The 24,226-nt window shown below is 48.0% G+C and overlaps 1 protein-coding gene across 2 annotated transcripts; it reads right to left on the reverse strand.

Moving 5' to 3' along the window:
- Positions 1-7,754: 7,754 nt before the first annotated feature.
- Positions 7,755-17,707, reverse strand: LOC122565514 (proteinase-activated receptor 3-like). 2 transcript variants are annotated; one of them, XM_043721558.2, is made up of 2 exons: positions 17,577-17,693; positions 7,755-10,404 (listed from the first exon to the last, which is right to left on the reverse strand). In XM_043721558.2, the coding sequence occupies exons 1-2, from the start codon at positions 17,650-17,652 to the stop codon at positions 9,341-9,343; spliced, it is 1,140 nt and encodes a 379-aa protein (XP_043577493.2). In that variant the 5' UTR covers positions 17,653-17,693; the 3' UTR covers positions 7,755-9,340. The 2 variants fall into 2 exon arrangements, 1 of the variants encoding a protein (XP_043577493.2); XR_015751794.1 differs by lacking the exon at positions 7,755-10,404 and adding an exon at positions 12,280-12,942 and having other exon boundaries at positions 17,577-17,707.
- Between the last annotated feature and the right edge of the window lie 6,519 nt (positions 17,708-24,226).

Below are 24,226 nucleotides of genomic sequence, written 5' to 3' on the forward strand. Positions count from 1 at the left end.
TTTGGGCTGACAAGTGGCAAGTAACAGCCCCACAAACTAACAGGCAACAGCCACAAAGCCAGCAGGTACAGGGGAACACCAACCACTGCACGTTCCCCTCCAAGCCATAAGCCATCCTGACTTGGAAATATATTGCTTCATGAGAAATTTTAAAATATGCAAGTTTGAAAAGTAGGGATTTTGTTTATTGTTTTTTTGTTATCAGGCAGCAGAGAACATAAAACAGTACAGCATGAGAACAGGCCCTTGGTAAACCATGTTGTGCTGAACATGCGCCAAATTAAACTAATCCCTTCTGCCTGCCCTTGATCCATATTCCTCCGTTGTATATCCATGTGCTTATCTAAAAGTCTCTTAAATGCCCCTTTGCACCTGCCTCCACCCCCACCCCTGGCAGCTTGTTCCAGACTCCTACCACTCCCTGTGTAAAAAACTTGTCCCTCACATCTCCTTTGAACTTTCCCCCCCTCACCTTAAATGTATGCGCCATGGTATTAAACATTTCAACTCTGGGAAAATGATTCTGACCATCAACCCCATCTATGTGTCTCATAATTTTATCGATTTCGATTAAGTCTCCCCTCAGCCTCTGCTGCTCCATAGAAAACAACCATGTTTTTCGAGCCTCTCCTTATAGCCCATACCCTCTAATTCAGGCAGCAACCTGGTAAACCTCTTCTGCATCTTCTCCAAAGCCTCCACATCCTTCCTGTAGTGTGGTGACCAGAATTGAACGCGATACTCTATATGTGGCCAAACCAAAGTCTTAAAAAGCTACAACATGACATTCTGACTCTTGCACTCAATGCCCCAATCAATAAAGGCAAGCATGCCATACGCCTTCTTTACCACCCTATCTACTTGCATGGCCACATCAGGGAGCTATGGACTTGAACCCATAATCCCTCTGTACATATCAATGCTGGTCAGGGTCTTGCCAGTAACTGTATACTTTTCTTTAATATTTGATCTTCCAAAGTGCAGCACCTTACACTTATCCAGATTAAACTTCATCTGCCATTTCTCTGCCCATATCTCCAACTGATCTATATCCTGCTATATCCTTTAGCAACCTTCTACATTATCCACAAAGATCCACGATCATTGTGTCATCTGCAAACTTACTGACCCACCTCTCTACATTTTCATCCAAGTCATTTATATATATCACAAACAGAGGTCCCAGAATGGAGCCCTGTGGAACACCACTAGTCATGGACCTCCAACCTGAAAAACTCTCTTCCACCACCACCCACAGCCTTCTATGGGCAAGGTAATTTTGCATCCAAGTGGTCACATCACTGTGGATCCCAAGCATTTTGATCTTCTGGATGAGCCTATCATGAGGGACCTTGTCAAAAGCCTTTAGTAAAATCCATGTAAACAACATCAATTACCTTTGTCACCTTCTTGAAAGATTCAATCAACTTAGTGCAGCATAGCCTTCCCGGCACCAGGCCTTGCTAACTGCCCCTAATTAGGCTGTGCTTTTCCAAATGTGCATCCCCAATAGCGTTCCAACCATCAATGTGAGACTCATTGGTCCATAGTTTCCTGGATTTCCTTTCATGAATAGAGGCATGTGAAACTTTGTTTAAACATATCCCATCCACATATGTTTCTCAACTATCTCCTTCGTGCTCAAGTCCAAATGTTCTCATGACTCTTTCTCATTTGAGAGTGTTTTGACTCTGTGTTTGAATGTGCCCAAAACTCTCTGTCGGATGTGGAAGGATCCTTTGAGGCTTTGGATGTTGGCCATTTCCACCAACAACACATCATCCTCCACCAATTCTGCCACCGAGAGTCAGACCTCATTGCCAGAGATGTATTTCCCTCTCCATCCCTTTTAGCATTCCGCAGAGACCATTCCCCCATGACTCCCTTGTTTCCACGCCCCCCACCAATCCATCCTCCACTCCCAGAGCCTTCCCTTGCCACTGCAAGAGGTGTAAAACCTGTGCTCACACCTCCATGCAAGGCCCCAAAGGATCCTTCCACATCCAGCAGAGAGTTCCCTGCACATCCAACCACTTCATCTACTGTGTCCGTTGCTCTCGATGTGGTCTCCTCTACATCAGGGAGACAAGACACCAACTTGCGGAATGTTTCAGGGAACATCTCCAGGACTCCCTCACCAAACAACCCCACCGCCCCATGGCTGAACACTTCAACTCCCCCTCCCACTTTGCCAGGGACATGCAGGTCCTGCATCTCCTCCATCGCTGCTCCCTCACCACCCGACACCTGGAGGAAGAACACCTCATCTTCTGCCTTGGGACCCTTCAACCATATGGGATCAATGCAGATTTTACCAGTTTCCTCATTTCCCCTCCCCCCACCTTATTCAAGATTCAACCTTCCAACTCAGCACTGCCCCCTCAAACTGTCCATCTTCCTTTCCATCTATCCACTCCACTTTCCTCTCCGACCTATCACCTTCCCAGATACCTTCCCCCTAGCTCCACCCCCTTCCTATTTAACTCTCAGCCACATTCCTGATGAAGGGCTTTTGCCCGAAACATCGATTCTCCTGCTCCTCATGTGCTGCCTGACCTACTGTGCTTTTCCAGCGCCACACTCTTGACTCTGGTCTCTTGCGTCTGCAGTCCTCACTTTCTTCTGTAACCACCAGCTTTGATCGTTCATTTTCTTTTGACCCGAGAGCTCCTCAAAAAATGTCAGCTACAGATAATTCTCAACAACTGAGGAATGATTCAAACAACTGCCCTGCAGAGAGGGAGCCCGGTCACCCACACAACACAAACGCAATCACTCAAAACCCAGCTCAAAGGTTTGAACAGAGTTGGACTCAAGCAGAACCTCAACAATGACATTATTCTCAGCTTCGTAGTAATGAAACAAAATATTTCAAATACAGAACTGGCTTAAAAGTAGAAGACAGAGGGTGGTGGTGGTGGAGGGTTGTTTTTCAGACTGGAGGCCTGTGACCAGTGGAATGCCACAAGGATCGGTGCTGGGTCCTCTGCTTTTTGTCATTTACATAAATGATTTGGATGCGAGCATAAGAGGTACTGTTAGTAAGTTTGCAGATGACACCAAAATTGGAGGTGTAATGGACAGTGAAGAGGGTTACCTCAGATTACAGCAGGATCTGGACCAGATGGGCCAATGGGCTGAGAAGTGGCAGATGTAGTTTAATTCAGATAAATGCGAGATGCTGCATTTTGGGAAAGCAAATCTTAGCAGGACTTATACACTTAATGGTAAGGTCCTAGGGAGAGTTGCTGAACAAAGAGACCTTGGAGTGCAGGTTCATAGCTCCTTGAAAGTGGAGTCACAAGTAGATCGGATAGTGAAGAAGGCATTTGGTATGCTTTCCTTTATTGATCAAAGTATTGAGTACAGGAGTTGGGAGATCATGTTGCGGCTGTACAGGACATTGGTTAGGCCACTTTTGGAATATTGTGTGTAATTCTGGTCTCCCTGCTATAGGAAGGATGTTGTGAAACTTGAAAAGGTTCAGAAAAGATTTACAAGGATGTTGCCAGGGTTGGAGGATTTGAGCTACAGGGAGAGGCTGAACAGGCTGGGGCTTTTTTCCCTGGAGCATCTGAGGCTGAGGGGTGACTGTATAAAGGATTATAAAATCATGAGGAGCATGGATAGGATAAATAGACAAGGTCTTTTTCCCGGGGTGGGGTGGGGAAGTCCAGAACTAGAGGGCATAGGTTTAGGGTGAGAGGGGAAAGATACAAAAGGGACCTGAGGGGCAATCTTTTCACTCAGAGGGTGGTACGTGTATGGAATGAGCTGCCAGAGGATGTGGTGGAGGCTGGTACAATTGCAACATTTAAGAGGCATTTGGATGAGTATATGAATAGGAAGGGTGTGGAGGGATATGTGCCGGGTGCTGTCAGGTGGGACTAGATTGGGTTGGGATATCTGGTCGGCATGGACGGGTTGGACCGAAGGGTCTGTTTCCGTGCTGTACATCTCTATGACTCTAAGGAAGGATTGAAGAGTTAACTTTAAAAAGTTACAAGGAGCAGGAGTAAAGATGAGAATATTTATTTTAACATATTACACACAAACTGTCACCTTCACAGCAAAATACACTTTGGAAAATATAACAATGATAGGATATTGTTGAAGAAATCATTGTAACCACGTGGATAATCAACGCGCAGGAACAACTGACCAGAAGCCAGGTTTCCCTCCCACTCACACAATCCGGATTCCGGGATCTTCACTATCGTCATTTCAGACTTGAACAGGCCAGGGATAAGTGATACAGGAGGGACGGGGGGGACAGTGATAAAGGAGGGACTGCGGGTGGGGGACAGTGATACAGGAGGGACGGGGGGACAGTGATATAGGAGGGACTGTGGGTGGGGGACACTGATACAGGAGGGACTGTGGGTGGGGGACAGTGATACAGGAGGGACTGCGGGTGGGGGACACTGATACAGGAGGGACTGCGGGTGGGGGACAGTGATACAGGAGGGACTGTGGGTGGGGGACAGTGATACAGGAGGGACTGGGGGTGGGGGACAGTGATACAGGAGGGACTGGGGGTGGGGGACAGTGATACAGGAGGGACTAGGGGTGGGGGACAGTGATACAGGAGGGACTGGGGGGGGGGACAGTGATACAGGAGGGACTGGGAGGGGGGACAGTGATACAGGAGGGACTGGGGGGGTGGACAATGACACAGGAGGGACTGGGGGGGGGACAGTGATACAGGAGGGACTGGGGGGGGGACAGTGATACAGGAGGGACTGGGGGGGGGACAGTGATACAGGAGGGACTGGGGGTGGGGGACAGTGATACAGGAGGGACTGGGGGGGGGACAGTGATACAGGAGGGACTGCGGGGGGGGGGACAATGATACAGGAGGGACTGGGGGGGGACAGTGATACAGGAGGGACTGGGGGTGGGGGACAGTGATACAGGAGGGACTGGGGGTGGGGGACAGTGATACAGGAGGGACTGGGGGTGGGGGACAGTGATATAGGAGGGACTGGGGGGACAGTGATATAGGAGGGACTGGGGGGGACAGTGATATAGGAGGGACTGGGGGGGGACAGTGATATAGGAGGGACTGGGGGGACAGTGATATAGGAGGGACTGGGGGGGGACAGTGATACAGGAGGGACTGGGGGGGGACAGTGATATAGGAGGGACTGGGGGGGGGGGGACAGTGATACAGAAGGGACTGGGGGGGGGGGGACAGTGATACAGAAGGGACTGGGGGGGACAGTGATACAGGAGGGACTGGGGGGGACAGTGATACAGGAGGGACTGGGGGTGGGGGACAGTGATACAGGAGGGACTGGGGGGGACAGTGATATAGGAGGGACTGGGGGGGACAGTGATACAGGAGGGACTGGGGGGGACAGTGATACAGGAGGGACTGGGGGTGGGGGACAGTGATACAGGAGGGACTGGGGGGGACAGTGATATAGGAGGGACTGGGGGGACAGTGATACAGGAGGGACTGGGGGGGGACAGTGATATAGGAGGGACTGGGGGGACAGTGATATAGGAGGGACTGGGGGGGGGACAGTGATATAGGAGGGACTGGGGGGACAGTGATATAGGAGGGACTGGGGGGGACAGTGATATAGGAGGGACTGGGGGGGACAGTGATACAGAAGGGACTGGGGGGGACAGTGATACAGGAGGGACTGGGGGTGGGGGACAGTGATACAGGAGGGACTGGGGGTGGGGGACAGTGATACAGGAGGGACTGGGGGGGGACAGTGATACAGGAGGGACTGGGGGGCGACAGTGATACAGGAGGGACTGGGGGTGGGGGACAGTGATACAGGAGGGACTGGGGGGGACAGTGATACAGAAGGGACTGGGGGGGACAGTGATACAGGAGGGACTGGGGGTGGGGGACAGTGATACAGGAGGGACTGGGGGTGGGGGACAGTGATACAGGAGGGACTGGGGGGGGACAGTGATACAGGAGGGACTGGGGGGGGACAGTGATATAGGAGGGACTGGGGGGACAGTGATATAGGAGGGACTGGGGGGACAGTGATATAGGAGGGACTGGGGGGACAGTGATACAGGAGGGACTGGGGGGGGACAGTGATATAGGAGGGACTGGGGGGGACAGTGATACAGGAGGGACTGGGGGGGGACAGTGATATAGGAGGGACTGGGGGGACAGTGATATAGGAGGGACTGGGGGGGGACAGTGATATAGGAGGGACTGGGGGGACAGTGATATAGGAGGGACTGGGGGGGACAGTGATACAGAAGGGACTGGGGGGGACAGTGATACAGGAGGGACTGGGGGTGGGGGACAGTGATACAGGAGGGACTGGGGGGGGACAGTGATATAGGAGGGACTGGGGGGACAGTGATATAGGAGGGACTGGGGGGGGGACAGTGATATAGGAGGGACTGGGGGGGGGACAGTGATACAGGAGGGACTGGGGGTGGGGGACAGTGATACAGGAGGGACTGGGGGTGAGGGACAGTGATACAGGAGGGACTGGGGGGGGACAGTGATATAGGAGGGACTGGGGGGACAGTGATATAGGAGGGACTGGGGGGGACAGTGATATAGGAGGGACTGGGGGGGGGACAGTGATACAGAAGGGACTGGGGGGGACAGTGATACAGGAGGGACTGGGGGGGACAGTGATACAGGAGGGACTGGGGGTGGGGGACAGTGATACAGGAGGGACTGGGTGTGAGGGACAGTGATACAGGAGGGACTGGGGGGGGACAGTGATATAGGAGGGACTGGGGGGACAGTGATATAGGAGGGACTGGGGGGGACAGTGATACAGGAGGGACTGGGGGGCGGGGGACAGTGATACAGAAGGGACTGGGGGTGGGGGAGAGTGATACAGGAGGGACTGGGGGTGGGGGACAGTGATACAGGAGGGACTGGGGGGCGACAGTGATACAGGAGGGACTGGGGGTGGGGGACAGTGATACAGGAGGGACTGGGGGGGACAGTGATATAGGAGGGACTGGGAGGGGACAGTGATACAGGAGGGACTGGGGGGACAGTGATATAGGAGGGACTGGGGGGACAGTGATACAGGAGGGACTGGGGGGGACAGTGATACAGGAGGAACTGGGGGGGGACAGTGATACAGGAGGGACTGGGGGGACAGTGATATAGGAGGGACTGGGGGGGGGGACAGTGATACAGGAGGGACTGGGGGTGGGGGACAGTGATACAGGAGGGACTGGGGGTGAGGGACAGTGATACAGGAGGGACTGGGGGGGGGACAGTGATATATGAGGGACTGGGGGTGGACAGTGGTACAGGAGGGACTGGGGGTGGGGGACAGTGATACAGGAGGGACTGGGGGTGAGGGACAGTGATACAGGAGAGACTGGGGGGACAGTGATATAGGAGGGACTGGGGGGGGGGGGCGGGGGGGGGGCGGGGGGGGGACAGTGGTACAGGAGGGACCGGGGAGGGGGAGAACAGTGATACAGGAGGGACTGGGGGGCGGGGAGGGGGACAGTGATACAGGAGGGACAGGGGGTGGGGTGGGGGACAGTGATGCAGGAGGGACTGGGGGGGTGGGGGGAACAGTGGTACAGGAGGGACCAGGGGGGGGGGGGGACAGTGATACAGAAGGGACTGGGGGGCGGGGAGGGGGACAGTGATACAGGAGGGACAGGGGGTGGGGTGGGGGACAGTGATGCAGGAGGGACCGGGGGGGAGGGGAACAGTGATACAGGAGGGACAGGGGGTGGGGTGGGGGACAGTGATACAGGAGAGACTGGGGTGAGGGGGGGAGGGACTGTGATCCAGGAGGGACCGGGGGGGAGAGGGACAGTGATACAGAAGGGACGCCTGGGGGGGAGGGGGACAGAGATACTGGAGGGACTGGGGGGGGGGGGCTGACAGGAGGTATTGGGGGGCATCAGTGTGTGAGAGTTTGGGGTCAGCAGTGGTTAGTGATGGGGATATGAACCTTCACATTCCCCTCTGTGTCATCAGCACAGAACATTCCTTGTGTTCTAATTTCTCACTTTCTCCTTCCCCCCACACCTTCTGGCTTTTTCTTATCTGCACATTCTCTCTTGTTCAGCTCCATAGGTGCAGTGTCTGTGTTCTCCTTCCTTGTCCTCAGGATGTGTATTAATTATTGAGTGGCCACTCCCAGTTACCAGGCAGAATTGATGAGCTTCCAGAAACAGCTTTCAAGCCTGGAGTGTTCAGCTCAAAGGACATATTTCCCCATCTGCACTGGACCAGTGGGAAACCCCTCTATACCCACCCAATGGGAATTCACCTTGCTAAACTTCCCAGGAATGAGGCGAGTGTGTGTGTTAATACTGGGATTAATCCAGGCCTTGGGGAGCACTGTGGATGAGCCTGGTGAATGGTCAATGTAGTGAGCTACTGAGGCCAGGAAGTATTGCAGCATTTGAGAGGGTGGTCAGATCTGGGACGAGATGTAAGATCTGGGATCACATTGACATTGTCTGTCTGAAGAACAGCAGATGAGGTATCAAGATATCCGAAGACTGGCTCAGGTGAGCTCAAACCGAATTCCTGAAAGCAGTTCAAGTCATTAAGGGGATCACTGCGACACAGTGAGCAGACTTGGAATCTATAGGTTGACAGGGTTATATAGACATTTAAAAATATTGATGTTACAGTTATAAAGTGTCGCAAAATATAGAAAAATTAGCCCATAAATTCCCAAAATCCCAAACTTCTAATTTCCATAATAACCCCACTGCCGCACTCTCTCCCCATTGCCCGGTATCAATCCCTAAACTAATCCACCTGCCTCACTCCACAGTACTTGTACTCATGACCTAATATTTATCTAATTCTTCATTTCCAGATGCAATAGTCTGTGTCTCCACCACTTCCTGTGACAGGAATTTGTCTGTTAACAGCTGTCTGTGAAAATGGAATTCCTCCTAATTCTTTTCCTCTTTGTTTTTGATTATTTAAAACTATTTCCTCAATTCCTGATGCTGTAATTAGAGAACATGCCTTTTTATGATGCAGCTGAGCAAAGGCGTTTCATAGTTTACAAATCTCTGTTCCACCCTTCACAAGGACACTAATCCTGTCACAATGGTGTTGATCTATTCTCTGTTTGGAATGACTGTCTGATTCCAGTAAATTTCTACTGCTCACTCTCAGGCCCTTGCAGCTCCTAATGGGGTTCCCAAAACTGCACACAGCTCTTGATTGGTAACTTGATTAGCACAGAATTGCTTTCTGATACCCCCTGCACCTTCACATCCAGTGTGTTAATTTATAAAACCAAAAATGCTGTTTGCTTCTTTAATTGTTTACCATCCTGAAATTGTACTGTCAGAAAATTTTCCATTGAACCCATTCACTTTCTCCTTGACAATCCCATTCCAGTTAAACATATCTCAGTGTGGCTGCTGATCTGGACGCTGAGGAGCTGTCTGTATGAATGAAGCCATTCCTAGATCCTTTACCTTGCTTGACTTTATTAAATACTATTCTTCTGACTTCATTCCGAAATTCCTCAGAAATATAATAATAGATGAAAGGGTCAAGGCAGCTATTGAAGGTGCTGAGCAGAAGGCAGATCAGATAGAGTAAATACAGGTCATTGCTGTTAGTGAGGTGGATCGGTGAGTGATGTACCAACAGAGTTATATTACTGGGAGTGAAACATATCAAAAACACAGTCAGTACCAACACCATGGTCATTATAGCTTTAGAATACTTGCTTTCTTCCAATATCAATGATCTGACGATAGACAGGTAACAGAATATAGTAATAAGAGACGGAATAAAAAACCCAAACACAACCAAACACAAAAAGTAGTAAAAAAAATAATCAGTGACCAATGATGTTGGTAAAGCATCATGGCAGGTGGTGATGTTGAGGTTCTGAATTGGATAGGTCTGTCTGCGGAGGAGAAACGGTAACATGGCAACGACAACAAGCAGCCAAATCACACAACAGCTCCTGACAGCGAAGCCATTGTCCCGGAATCGCTTGGAGAGAAACGGGTGGACCAGAGCGAAGTATCTGTCCACACTGATGAAGGTGAGCAGCAGGATGGAGCAGTACATGTTCCCGTAGAAGAAGGCGGTCATTGTCCGACACAGAGCCTCACCAAAGAGCCAGTGGTTGCCCAGGAAGTGATAGTGAATTTTGAACGGCAGCACGAGGCACAGGAGTAGGTCAGCTACAGCCAGGTTCATCAGGAAGATGGTGGACGGTAATCGCTGGGCCTTGGTGATGAGATTGTACATGGCTAACCCATTGGCTGGGAGCCCGATGACAAAGACAATGGTATAAAAGCTGGGCAGCACCATTCTGGTGAAACTGCTGGTTAGTAGACCTTCCGCTGATTTATTTAAAATGGCCTTAGAATTATTTGGTAACTTTGTTGATGTATCAACGTCAAAAACTAAAACTCTTCCACGATTATCATCTCCTGAGAACTCTGCACAGATAAGAGAAAACTGAAAGATTAGACTCTCAGGTTGACAGTAGGGTTTCTGGTTTTGTAATAGTCTCAAGCTACATTCAGGTCTAGTTTTCTTTGCTAAGTATTTTCTTCAAAAGATGAGGAGAATGAGGACCACTCCCACATGGACCTTTCAGGCAAACACAAACATGGAAGCTGTGAGTAGGCCATTCAGCCTTTTGAGCCTGCTGTACTGTACAATGTGATGATGACTAATCCTCAATCTCAATGCCACAAAGCAGGATGTGGTCCGGGGAGAGGCGGGGGGGACTTGCTCCATATTTAAAATCAAACAATGAAACAGTACAGAGAAAGCCATTTGGCCACTGTACCTTTGCTGAGAACTTTATTGTTTCCCATTGATTGTACCCGGGGACAGATACTGACATTACTGAGGTAACAAAACACAGAGAAAGCTGAAGTCTTTTTAAATTCACAAACAAAAACAGAAATTGCTGGAAAAACTCAGCAAGTCTGGCAGCATTTGTGGAGAGACAGCAGAGTTTACGTTTCAGGCTGGGTGACCCTTTTTCAGAACTCGTTTTTTTATTCACTCACAGAATGGAGGTGATGCTGACACACACAATGCTCTTAGGGAGGGAGTTCCAGGTTTTTGACCCAGTGACACTGAGGCTCATGGGACCATGAACAAACTCAGGTCAATCTCAGCTGAAATTAGCATTCCTGTAAAAGGACACTGTAGCTGAGTTTGAGATCTGCCAGAGATTTCTGGAAGTTACAAACTGAAATGAAAGATTGTCTGCAGAGTATTCAGCTCAGGAAAGCAATCAACAAATTCAGGAATATGCCAATATAACTTTATCAATAGCTGATAGCGAGCAGCAGAACAGAGACAAGGGAAAATAGGTTTGTAAGCAAAAACTGGAAGATATTCTGGTTGTCTCTCTTTCTCATTAAGTTCAAAAGTCAGTGATTGATGACAACTCATCTTGAAGCAACAGGAATTCACCAAGAACCAAGGATATTACTGAAGAAATGGAAACAGCTCAACAGAACTTTAAACTGAACTTGCCTTTGCCTTCCTGTCTGTATGGACATCTCTCCCCACTGTCTTTGTAAGTTTATTACCTATGTCAGTGCACATGTTTGATGTCAAATTTTTCCTTTTTCTTAAGTTTAATAGAGAATAAATCTCCACTTTTTCACTCAAGAAAATCTGGGCATTGGCTTTACTTTTCATCTGGTGAACTAGGTTTTAATGAAAGTGTGATAGACACATGTTAAAAAGGAATTTAAAAATATTTGTTGTGATTAACTAAAATGTTGTTGAAAAGATCACTTCTCCTCACCTGCCTGAAGTAGAATTAGGCGCATGAGGAGGCCATTCAGCCCCTTGAACCTGCTGTAACATTCACCAAAATGATGACTGTTCTGATTGTGGTCCTGGCTCTATATTTGCACTAAGGCCCCGATAACCATTGACTCATACAATTCGGTTAAATTTCTCATCATGTTATTCCTGGCCCAGGACGATTCTGACTAGTATTAGTCAAGAGTCTATAAAGCTGTTCAAAGTCTCTGGGTCCACTGATCTCTGAAACAGAGGGTTCCACAGACTCACAGCTCTCTGAGAGAAAAAGAAACACTCTTCTTATCTCACTCTTAAACTGGCAATTCCTTATTTTTAAGCATTTGTTACACATCCACCTACAAGGGATTCTTTCATCATGGTACGTATGAAGCCCCCTCACCTGTTTCAATAAGATCACCTCTCACAGGCACAGCCTGTTAATCCTTTCCCCATAAAACAAGCTCTTTTATCCCATGATGAGGAGGAGGAGCTGGTGTTGGACTGGGGTGGACAAAGTTAAAAATCACGTAACACCAAAGTTAAAAATCCAACAGGTTTATTTGGAAGCACTAGCTTTCGGAGTGCTGTTTCTTCATCAGATAGTTGCAAAGTATAAGATCATAAGACACAATTTATAGCCAGTGGGTGCGGTTGATGAATCTGACATTTATATATCTCCTGACAGTTTGAGCATACATGTCAAGCCCAGGGCAGCGGCCCTCTGGTGAGATCCAAGTTGACTCCTTCTTTGGTCATCCTTCTACAGATCCGTGTGATGACAGTTCCGGTTCCTCGTTGGGCTCATTAGGACTACTGCTGGTGTCTTGAAAGAATTCCCAGAGTCTCATTTGTCTGATGAATTCCTCTGTGTCTGTTCAAAACCAATGAGGTCCATTTTGGTGGTGGGGCAGAAATTGAGATCCCTGCGAGAACTTCAATCTCTTCCTGTTGAATGGTGTGGTCCGATAAGTGGACGATCAACTTCCCTGCGGTGATAACGTTTCCCACTGTGGTGCAGGGAGGACTTGGCTACTGCTGGTGGTGATGCCAAGTTTCTCCAGTTTCTTGTTCTTGGTATGCATGTATGGAGTGTAGTTTTGTCACCTTGCCTCTTTGCCAATGTTCTGTATACATACTGCTGTATCCTGAGCGCATGCTGAGAGTGTGGACTCCATCTTAATTTCAAGGTTGTGGTGTGCCTGCTGTAGAGTTGGTGTACAAGGTAATTGAGGAGTTTGCGACACGTGAGGATACAAAATCACACAGCACCAGGTTATAGTCCAACAGGTTTATTTGGAAGCACTAGCTTTCGGAGCGCTGCTCCTTCATCGGGTGGTTGTGGAGAATAAGACACAGAATTTATAGCTATCAATTCTGTGCCTTATGATCTTATTCTTTACAACCACTTGATGATGGAGCAGCGCTCCGAAAGCTAGTCCTTTTATCCCAGGAGGCTGTCGAGTGAACCTGCTCTGAACAGGTCCTATAGCAATGTATCCTATAACAATGTATCCTTTCTTGACTATTAGCCACATCAAGACAGTACTCCTGACGTAGTTTCACCATGGCATTGTATTCATCACCCCCTACATTTTCCAAAACAGCATACTTGTTTGAGATGGGATAGACACAGGAGACTCCTGCACAACCTACCTCCCACTCCTACCTTTCCTGGAGTTAACCCATCTACCTGACAGTATCTGATACTTTTCTCCCTTCGTATAACTGCACCTATCACATCCCCCAGCTCCTGTAAATTCCTCATTGCCTCTGACTGTCACTCCAACTGATCCATGCGATCTGATAGGATTTGCAACCAAACGCACTTACTACAGCCATAATCATCAGTAACATGGAAACTCTCCCTACACTCCCACATCCAACAGGAAGAGCACGTCACTCTACTAAAGGCCATCTCTGCACCTTAACAATCTACAGAAAACAGCACAGTCTTACTGCTCTAAAAACACACTGCTCCAGGCTAACAGCATCTATGTTTTATATTGTTAAATTTTAAAAAACAGACAGATCTCGATATAACATATAACCAAAAAAGAATCCACTCTAGTCACTATTAAAAAAGGCAGCAACATTATATTTAAAAACAATGCACTTATTTGTTCCTGTGCTAGGAGCTCTCCTACCCAGGTTCCTCCAAGGTCAGCTGTGATCTTCGCTGTTTGTTAATTTTTCTTCAATGTATTCTGATGTCTAGATATACTTGAACTCAAACAGCAAAAGCAGTAGCTGTGCAGAATCACTGCTGTATCAGACAGCAGTGTAGGTTTCTTTCTCTCTCTCTCTCTCTCTCGCTCTCTCTTTCTCTCACTCTCACTGACCATGTGGTCTCTACCTTTGTCTCTCTTTCTCCTTCCTCTAAAGTGCCGTTGTTTTGATCGTTTATCCCCCAAAGTTCCAAAACAATACAACAGTTTATAAAACAGTAAATATACTGCTCCTGAATTTGAGGAAATCACCTCCAAACCTAAAATACCTCAAAAAAGGAGCAACTCCTACAGCCACAATTTTTTCCAAGATTCCCTCCATCTTGGAATACCATGATGTACAGGATCCTGTTCTCCCACTCTCCGGATAGGAACGAGATGCTAAGCATTCCCAACACAAGAGTCCGAGTGGGAACCTGACGACCCCAGCTCTCCACAGGCTCCTCCCAGCTGCCATCTGGGACACCTGGTACCAATATCTCAGGGTACACTCAATGGGCAGTGACCATGAACACCCCATATCCATGGACATTGACACCTGACAAATACCAACACAGCTGTACTCTTATGGCACATCTCTCATCCATGTACTGTCCAGAGCTACCCTTCAATGCTGCACTTTGGGGTACCCTAGTGGGGGAGCTGCAGAAGGACTTGGACAGGTTAGGAGAACGGGTAAAGAAATGGCAGATGGAGTACAATGTGGGAAACTGTGAGGTCATTCACTTTGGTAGGAAGAATAGAGGCATGGACTACTTTCCAAATAGGGAGAACATTTTACGGCGGCATGGTGGCTCAGTGGTTAGCACTGATGCCTCACAGCACCAGGGTCCCAGGTTCAATTCCCGCCTCGAGCGACTGTCTGTGTGGAGTTTGCACATTCTCCCCGTGTCTGCGTGGGCTTCCTCCAGGTGCTCCGGTTTCCTCCCACAATCCAAAGATGTGCAGGTTAGGTGAATTGGCCATGCTAAATTGTTCATAGTGTTAGGTGCATTAGTCAGAGGGGGGGTAGGTTACTCTTCGGGGGGTTAGTGTGGACTTGTTGGGCCGAAGGGCCTGTTTCCACATTGTAGGGAATCTAATCATTCATATCTCTGAAGTGCAAAGAGACTTGGGAGCTTTAGTCCAGGATTCTCTCCAGGTAAACTTACAGGTTGAGTCAGTGGTTAGGAAGGCAAATGCAATGATGACATTTATTTTGAGAGGACTTGAATGTACTTCTGCGTCCCTATAAAGCTCTGGTCAAACCACATTTGGAATATTGTGGACAGTTTTGGGCCCCATATCTCAAGAAGGACATACTGGCCCTGGAGTGTGTTCAGCGGAGGTTCACAAGAATGGTGCCAGGAATGAAAAGCTTATCATATGAGGAATGTTTGAGGACTCTGGGTCTATACTCGATGGAGTTTAGAAGGATGTACACCTCGATCCCTCTGTACGTTGATGCTACTATGGGATCTGCCTTTTACTGTATACTTCCCTCCTGCATTAGATCTCCCAAAATGCATCACTTCGCATTTCTCTGGATTAAACTCCATCTGCCATTTCTCCACCCAAGTCTCCGACCTATCCATATCGTGCTGTGTCCTCTGGCAATCCTCCTCACTATCTGCAGCCCCCCCCCCCCCCCCCCCAATTTTTCTATCATCCACAAATTTACTAATCAGGCCACCTACATTCTCCTTCCAATCAGTTATAAACGTTACACTCAACAGGGGTCCCAGCACTGATCCTTGCAGAACACTACTGGGCGGCATGGTGCTCGGTGGTTAACACTGCTGCCTCACAGCGCCAGGGACCTGGGTTCGATTCCACCCTTGGGCCATTGTTATGTGGAGTTTGCACATTCTCCCTGTGTCTGTGTGGATTTCCTTCCACAGTACAAAGGTATGCAGGTTAGGGTGAATTGCCTATGTTAAATTGCCCATAGTGTTCAGAGATGTGTAGGTTAGTTACATTAGTCATGGGAAATGTAGAGTAATAGAGTAGGTGGATGGGTCTGGGTGGGATTCTTTTCAGAAGGTCAGTGTGGACTTGTTGGACCAAATGGCCTGTTTCCACACAGTGAGGATTCGAAGATCTATGGTCACCACTGTCTCAGATCTCCAGTCAGAAAAACACACTCCCACTGCGACTCTGTCTTCTGTGACTTAGCTCTGAAAATGTGTTGCTGGAAAAGCGCAGCAGGTCAGGCAGCATCCAAGGAGCAGAACAATCGACGTTTCGGGTATGAGCCCTTCTTCAGGAATCCTGAAGAAGGGCTTATGACCGAAACGTCGATTCTGCTGCTCCTTGGATGCTGCCTGACCTGCTGCGCTTTTCCAGCAACACATTTTCAGCTCTGATCTCCAGCATCTGCAGTCCTCACTTTCTCCTTCTGTGACTTAGCCAGGTATCCATCCTGGAGACAGTGAGGTCTGCAGATGTGGGAGATCAGAGTCAAGAATGTGGTACTGAAAAGCACAGCAGGTCAGGCAGCATCCGAGGAGCAGGAGAGTTGATGTTTCGGGCATAAGTTCTTCATCAGGAATGTGGGGTGGGAGGTGGGGAATGGGGCTGAGAGCTAAATAGGAGTGAGAGGTGGGGCTGGGGCAGGGTAGCTGGGAAGGTGATAAATGAGTGAAGGTGGGAGGCATGATGGTGATAGGTCGGAGAGGAGGGTGGAGCGAATAAGTGGGGAGGAAGATGGACAGGCAGAACAGGTCATGAGGGCAGTGCTGAGTTGGAGGGTTGGATCTGGGATGAGGTGGGGCCAGGTGTTTTCTCTTCTATTGAGATTGAGAAGAGATTGAGAACCATCTCAAAAAGAATAAAGACAGAAAAGAGAAAAAAACTGTTTCAGCTGGGGCAGAGGGACTGAGTGAGGAACATCCCCACAAAAGGTGCTGGGATCAAGAGAGAGCTGCAGCCACAGGACACACAAAAAACAACAATGTCCAAGAAATGGAACTGAGATTGCTACATGGCAAGGTCTGAATTAAACACTGAATTCAACAAAATATTCAACTTTCACTTAGACTGTAACATGAGGCGAAAGTCAGAACCATACATTGACCCAGGTCACCCTCCACACTGTTCCCATCAAACCCTCCCAGGACAGGGACAGCATGGGGTCATATACAGAGTAAAGCTCCCTCTACACTGTCCCCCTATCAAACCCTCCCAGGACAGGGACAGCATGGGGTCATATGCAGAGTAAAGCTCTCTCTACACTGTCCCCCCATCAAACCCTCCCAGGACAGGGACAGCATGGGGTCATATACAGAGTAAAGCTCCCTCTACACTGTCCCCCCATCAAACCCTCCCAGGACAGGGACAGCATAGGATCATATACAGAGTAAAGCTCCCTCTATCTTGTTTCAAGAAATACTTTGAGGTCAATGTGGTTGAATGCAGTTCAGGTTCAGCAACGGTTTGGTGCAGGACAAATGTAATATGGAATAGTGGAGCTTTCCTGAGCTGAGCTCTGGCTTGCTCACAGACAATGTTTGAGTTCTTATGAACTCTGAGCAGGAAGGCACAGGGCAATGAAGGTGAGAGATTACTTTTCTAAACTGGTTTGAATGCAGAAACTTACATTGCTCTCTGAAAGTATGGTGCACAAACCTTACCTTCCTGTGTCTGAGCGTGGTCTGTCATTGACAGTAGGAGAGCTGAGACCATGGGAATGAAGCCAAATTGCTCCATGACATCTCAGTCTGTCTTTGCGGAACAGGTTTGCTGTGGACTATCCCATCAGAATGTCTCTATCAGCGAGTCTCCTTTTATTTTGAGAGTTTATAATGACGCTGCAGGAGAGTTGACCAGTTGTCACAGTGAGATTAGGAGTTTGCGTCATTTTCTGGAGATCACACTGCACTTTATCAAACAACTGACAACAACGTCTCAGCCCAGGTTCCTCTCATTCTAATCTGCCAGTTGCAGGGCAACGGAAGTTTCTTCATAATATTCCTGATTCTCACAGTTCAATTTATAAAATATTTCACGCTTGGCATATGTTGCATGAACAGAAATGTAATGGTGAAAAACCAAAAATTTGAGAAATTTGACACCATAGTACCAGGTTAAATTCTGATGGACTGAGCAACCACTAGACTAGGTTTGTATCTGCTTGGTTTCTGAGTTACCCCCTGGTCTTTCTGAGGGAAATAATGGGAAGCTGCCTGTTCTGTCTGGGTCAGCACTCACTGTATTATTTTGCATAGAGGCACTGGGTAACAGCTCTTCATCTGAGGCAATATTGTAGCTGGGCTGGAATTTTAACTATCACAGACCATTGTTAACACAACATCAGAAGGGCAGTAGGTGTCATTTCTGCCTTAGCTTTTTGCTGGTTTCCATGTGATTTCAATTCAAACTTTCCAGCAACACCCAGGAAGATGAGGGTGAGGGAAGGTTGGGATTATTGAACATCATCTTCACATCAGAATGAAACAGGTCTGAGCTGAGCAGGAAAAGAATGTCCTGGACAAAAAAGTTACAAATCACACAACACCAGATTATAGTCCCAACAGGTTTATGTGGAAGCACTAGCTTTCGGAGCACTGCTCTGTCATCCTTCACAACCATCTGATGAAGGAGCATCGCTCTGAAAGCTAGTGCTTCCAATCAAACCTGTTGGACTATAGCCTGGTGTTGTGTGATTTGTACTGAAAATGTGTTGCTGGAAAAGCGCAGCAGGTCAGGCAGCATCCAAGGAGCAGGAGAATCGACGTTTCGGGCATGAGCCCTTCTTCAGGAATGCTCCTTGGATGTTGCCTGACCTGCTGCGCTTTTCCAGCAACACATTTTCAGCTCTGATCTCCAGCATCTGCAGTCCTCACTTTCTCCTTGTGTGATTTGTAACTTTGTACACTCCAGTCCAACACTGGCTCCTCCAAATCTGGACAAAAATGGATTTCCTCATCATGAGCACAGCCTTCCCGCCCAGCTGAGTGTGTAGTGTCATGGGAACACCACAGATACAGTCATTTAGAGCATTGGTAACAAAGACCTGAATCCCATCACCCCAACTAGTGAAATTTGAATAAAATTCAAAAAAATCTAGAACTAGAAACTCAAATCATTAAATGTGGATTGTCGTAAAACCTGAGCTGGTTCACTGAAATCCTGTAGAGAAGGGAACAACTGTCCTCAACGGGTCTGACCCACATGTCACATGTGACCCCAACATTGAGGTTGACTCTGAAACATGCCGAGTCAAAACGTGTGGCGTTGGAAAAGCACAGCAGGTCAGGCAGCATCTGAGGAGCAGGAGAGTCAATGTTTCAGGCATAAGCCCTTCCTGATGAAGGATCCTGGCCTGAAAGGTCGACTGTCCTGCTCCTCAGATGCTGCCTGACCTGCTGTGCTTTTCCAGCACTATATATTTTGACTCTAACTCTCAGCATCTGCAGCCCTCACTTTCTCCTGCTCTCTGAAACATGTGAAGCTCATCAGTTCAGAGGATGGGACAGTAAATGCTGGCTCATAATTCCTCAAAACAAATTAAAATGCAAAGCATTTATTGAGAGCACAAAGGAGGGACACAGGTGTCATTCAAATTAAAGTTTTGCTTGCAAATATTTCTCATGAGATCAGTTTGATTTGGGTCACATGGGTGTTACTTTTATATCAGAGGACTCCAGGTCCTGACTCACCTTCTGCCGGCTGCTCCTTGCTGGTGACAGGAAGCTTTAGGAGCACCTCTGTTACTGGGGAAAGAACAATGTCAGGTTCCTTTGTTGAATGTTTGTGTTAGTGCCTGTGGTTGTACTCACTGCTCTATGACACATTGCTCAGCTGGCCCTCCCTTCAAGGTGTTGTGAGGGACTTTGTCAGAGAACCCTCAGCACCTAATGGAAATGTAATTGATGATGACCTCAAAGCTGTTTCAGTGCTCGTCCAGGCAACCCCTTGTAGTGGAGACATATTTGGACAGTCACTATCTACAGCCCTCCTTTACAGACACGTTGTCCCTACACCTCATCAATATTCAGGATACCAGGCCCTTCCCTCCTCCACTTCTATCCCACTCCCTCTCATCACTGACTCATTGTTGCCAGTCTATTGCCTCCTGAGCATAGAGACAACTGTAAAGAGGCAGCTGGTGAATGCCATTTTGAAACAACCATGAACTGGTAGCTGACCACTCCTCATGAATCATTGACTCAAACATGAATGGAGTTTTGCAATTCCACAGAAATTTGATATAATTGGGTATTTATACAAACAAATATATTAGAAGCAGGAGCAGGCCATTGGCCCCTCAAGCCTGCAACCCCATTCCAATAAGATCATGACTGATCTGTTTCTGTTTCTGTTTTGAATTCAGCATTCCCACCCACACACCCCCAATAACCCATGATACTCTGCCTAACAAGGATCTCTTTACCTCTGTCTTAATTTCCATTGACCGCCATCTCCACCCACCTCCTGGGACAGTGAGTTCCAAATACTCCCTGTCTCTGCCCTAAAACAGTGATCCCTAATTTGAAAACAGTGGCCCCCTGTTTCTGGACAGACCCACAAGAGGAACCATCTTTCCCACATCCACTTTGTGCAGACCATTCAGGATCAATCCGGTCACCCCTCACCCTTCAAAACTCCAGGAGAGACAAATCTGGCCTGACTAACTCGTGAGGTCCAACGCCGAGAGTCTGCAAATTCATTTCAAGTAAGAAGCCAACACAACAGGATGTGAGGCCAAACACATTACACTCACAATGCAGGCTCAAAACTTTCAGCTGCCTTCTTCCCCCCATCCCTCCCCCGCTTCTGCCCTGCACCCCCCCCCCCCCCTTATCCCCCTTTCCCACCCCTCACATTCCCCACTCCTTCAAGAGTGAGCAGCTAAACAAAGTTCCATTTAAGAGCCAATGTGATTGGATGTGGATGGATGGTACTGACTGGTGGCAATAAAGTGGCTATGAAACAGAAACAGTATCACTGACTGGGCCAGTCTTTATAGCATGTCCCTAATTGCCCTGGAGAGGCTGATGATGAACTGTTTTGTTGAATAGTTGGGCTGTGTGCGGTGTAAGGACATACACAGGCATGTTAGGTTTAGAAGGTGCAGTCAATGGAGCCTGGGAGAGTTGCTGCAGGGTATCTTGTAGATGGTACACACGGCTGCTACTGTGTGTCGGTGGTGGAGGAGTGGATATTTGGGGATGTGGTGCCAATCAAGTGACTGATTTGTTCTGGATGGTGTCAAGTTTCTTGTGTGTTGTTGGAGCTGCACCCATCCAGGCAAGTGGGGAGTATTCCATCACACTCCTGACTTGTGCCTTATAGTTGGAGAACAGGCTTTGGGGAGTCAGGAGGGGAGTTACTCGCTGTAGTATTTCTAATCTCCAACCTGCTCTTAGCATCATAGAGTCATAGAGATGGACAGCATGGAAACAGACCCTTCGTTCTGACTTGTCCATGCAGACTAGATATCCTAAACTAATCTTCTCCCATTTGTCATCACCTGGCCCCCGCATTCCAATAAACCCTTCCTATTCATGTACCCATCCAGATGCTTTTTAACTGCTGCAATTATACCAGCCTCCATCACTTCCTCTGGCAGCTCATTCCATACAGGTACCAACCTCTGCGTGAAAAAGTTGCCCCTTAGATCTCTTTTATATCTTTCCCTTCTCACCTTAACCTATGCCCTCTAGTTCTGGACTCCCCGACCCCAGGGAAAAGACTTTGCCTATTTACTCTATCCATGCCCCTTATGATTTTGTAAACCTCTATAAGGTCAACCCTTAGCCTCCGATGCTCCAGGGAAAACAGCCCCAGCCTGTTCAGCCTCTCCCTGTAGCTCAGATCCTCCAACCCTGGCAACATCCTTGTAAATTTTTTCTGAACCCTTTCAAGTTTCACAACATCTTTCTGATAGGAAGGAGACCAGAATTGCACACAATATTCCAACAGTGGCCTAACCAATGTCCTGTACAGCCGCAACATGACCTCCCAACTCCTGTACTCAACACTCTGACCAATAAAGGAAAGCATACCAAATGCCTTCTTCACTATCCTATCTACCTGCGACTCCACTTTCAAGGAGCTATGAACCTGCACTCCAAGGTCTCTTTGTTCAGCAACACTCCCTAGGACCTTACCATTAAGTGTATGAGTCCTGCTAAGATTTGCTTTCCCAAAATGCAGCACCTCACATTTATCTAAAGTAAACTCCATCTGCCACTTCTCAGCCCATTGGCCCATCTGGTCCAGATCCTGTTGTAGTCTGAGGTAACCCTCTTCCCTGTCCACTACACCTCCAATTTTGGTGTCATCTGCAAACTTACTAACTGTACCTCTTATGCTCGCATCCAAATCATTTATGTAAATGACAAAAAGTAGAGGACCCAGCACCGATCCTTGTGGCACTCCACTGGTCACAGGCCTCCAGTCTGAAAAACAATCCTCCACCACCACCCTCTGTCTTCTACCGTTGAGCCAGATCTGTATCCAAATGGCTAGTTCTCCCTGTACTCCATGAGATCTAACCTTGCTAATCAGTCTCCCATGGGGAACCTTGTCAAACGCCTTACTGAAGTCCATACAGATCACATCTACTGCTCTGCCCTCATCAATCCTCTTTGTTACTTCTTCGAAAAAACTCAATCAAGTTTGTGAGACATGATTTCCCACGCACAAAGCCATGTTGACTAATACATATAAATCCTGTCCCTCAGGATTCCCTTGAACAACTTGCCCACCACTGAGGTCAGGCTCACCGGTCTATAGTTCCCTGGCTTGTCTTTATCAGCCTTCTTAAACAGTGGCACCACGTTTGCCAACCTCCAGATTTCCGGCACCTCACCTGTGACTATCGATGATACAAATATCTCGGCAAGAGGCCCAGCAATCACTTCTCTAGCTTCCCACAGAGTTCTCGGGTGCACAGAGTTCTCAGGTCCTGGAGATTTATCCACTTTTATGTGTTTTAAGACATCCAGCACGTCCTCCTCTGTAATATGGACATGTTTCAAGATGTCACCATCAATTACCCCACATTCTATATCTTCTATGACCTTCTCTAAGGTAAACATTGATGTGAAATACACATTTAGTATCTCCCCCATCTCTTGCAGCTCCACACAATGGCTGCCTTGCTGATCTTTGAAGGGCCATTTTCTCTCCTTCGTTACCCTTTTGTCCTCTGAATTCTCCTTAACCCTACTTGCCAAAGCTATCTCATGTTCCCTTTTGTCCTTGTGATTTCTCTTTTACATATATTCCTACTGCCTTTATACTCTTCTAAGAATCATTCGATCTCTGCTGTATATACCTGATATATGCTTGTAGCCACTGTGTTTATGTCGGGAGTCCAGTTGAGTTTCTGATTAAGGGCTGAGATTGGTAATTAGGAGGAAGAGTTTTTATAGGATCAATGCAGGGACCCTGCTTCTGCCAGAACTGCACTCTCTAGTCAGAGACAGAATTCGTCTAAAACAGCAGATTAGGGTGTGGTAGATGTAAATACAAAGGCTTGTGATAAAATACTAGACCATATGAATATGTTTGCAGAATGGGTGTGTATTGTTAAGTTTGATTGTGATAGGAAGAACATATACGCCCCAGTCACCTTGGAAACAGTGTCTCAGTGTTGCAGAGGATCAAGTGCAGAACCTGAGAGAGCAGGCTTCCTTAATGCTGTCCTCTCAGTAAGACAGCACTGACCAACTGCTCCATTCTGCCCCAGCTCCTCAACAATGCCAAAGGCCTTTTACTTCACATTCAGCTGCTAAGTCTTCAGTTTCCTGAGCCTCCGTGGGCCAGTGAGGATGTAGGTATGGGATATGGGGTGGGGGTGAGGGGGTAACATTCCTGCCCTGTGGGGTATTGCTGCTTCTCAATGATTTGCCCATCGCAGCTTTTGGAGAGAGTTCAGGCAGAATCTGTCTTTGCTGATTCACTCTCCCTGAATTCACCCGGAATTCACCCCAAATTCACCTGGAGTGTGGCGTCGGAGAGGGGGAACTGAGGCTGTAACCTCTTCCCCCAACATCTCACCATCTCCTGATCACATCCTCACCCCCACCCAGTCCCCCCCCCTCCCAATACTCAGCACCCCCACGCCTCCCAGCCCCATCTGTCCATCAGGTTGAAAGCTGAAGCTGTAACCCTCCATGAGTTATTCCTGCTGATTTGCTCCATGAGTCAGCATTCCCAGCAAATCCGAACCTGGAATTCCATTTGTTGCAACTTCCGATTAGAGGGGACCACAGTGAGTACAGGAGACAGTTCCCAAGGGGCTGTGTCCCACTGGGCCTCTGAGTTCAAA

The sequence above is a fragment of the Chiloscyllium plagiosum genome, unplaced genomic scaffold (genome assembly GCF_037043375.1).
Source record: "Chiloscyllium plagiosum isolate Xiang-an unplaced genomic scaffold, Cpla_swu_hap1 HiC_scaffold_28, whole genome shotgun sequence".
NCBI classification, from domain to species: domain Eukaryota; kingdom Metazoa; phylum Chordata; class Chondrichthyes; order Orectolobiformes; family Hemiscylliidae; genus Chiloscyllium; species Chiloscyllium plagiosum.

Coding starts and splice junctions, on each gene's coding strand:
- LOC122565514 (XM_043721558.2), bottom strand. CDS start 17,652: ATGGAGCAATTTGGCTTCATTCCCATGGTCTCAGCTCTCCTACTGTCA. Junction 10,405..17,576: donor CCACGCTCAGACACAGGAAG/GTAAGGTTTGTG, acceptor TTATCTGTGCAG/AGTTCTCAGGAGATGATAAT.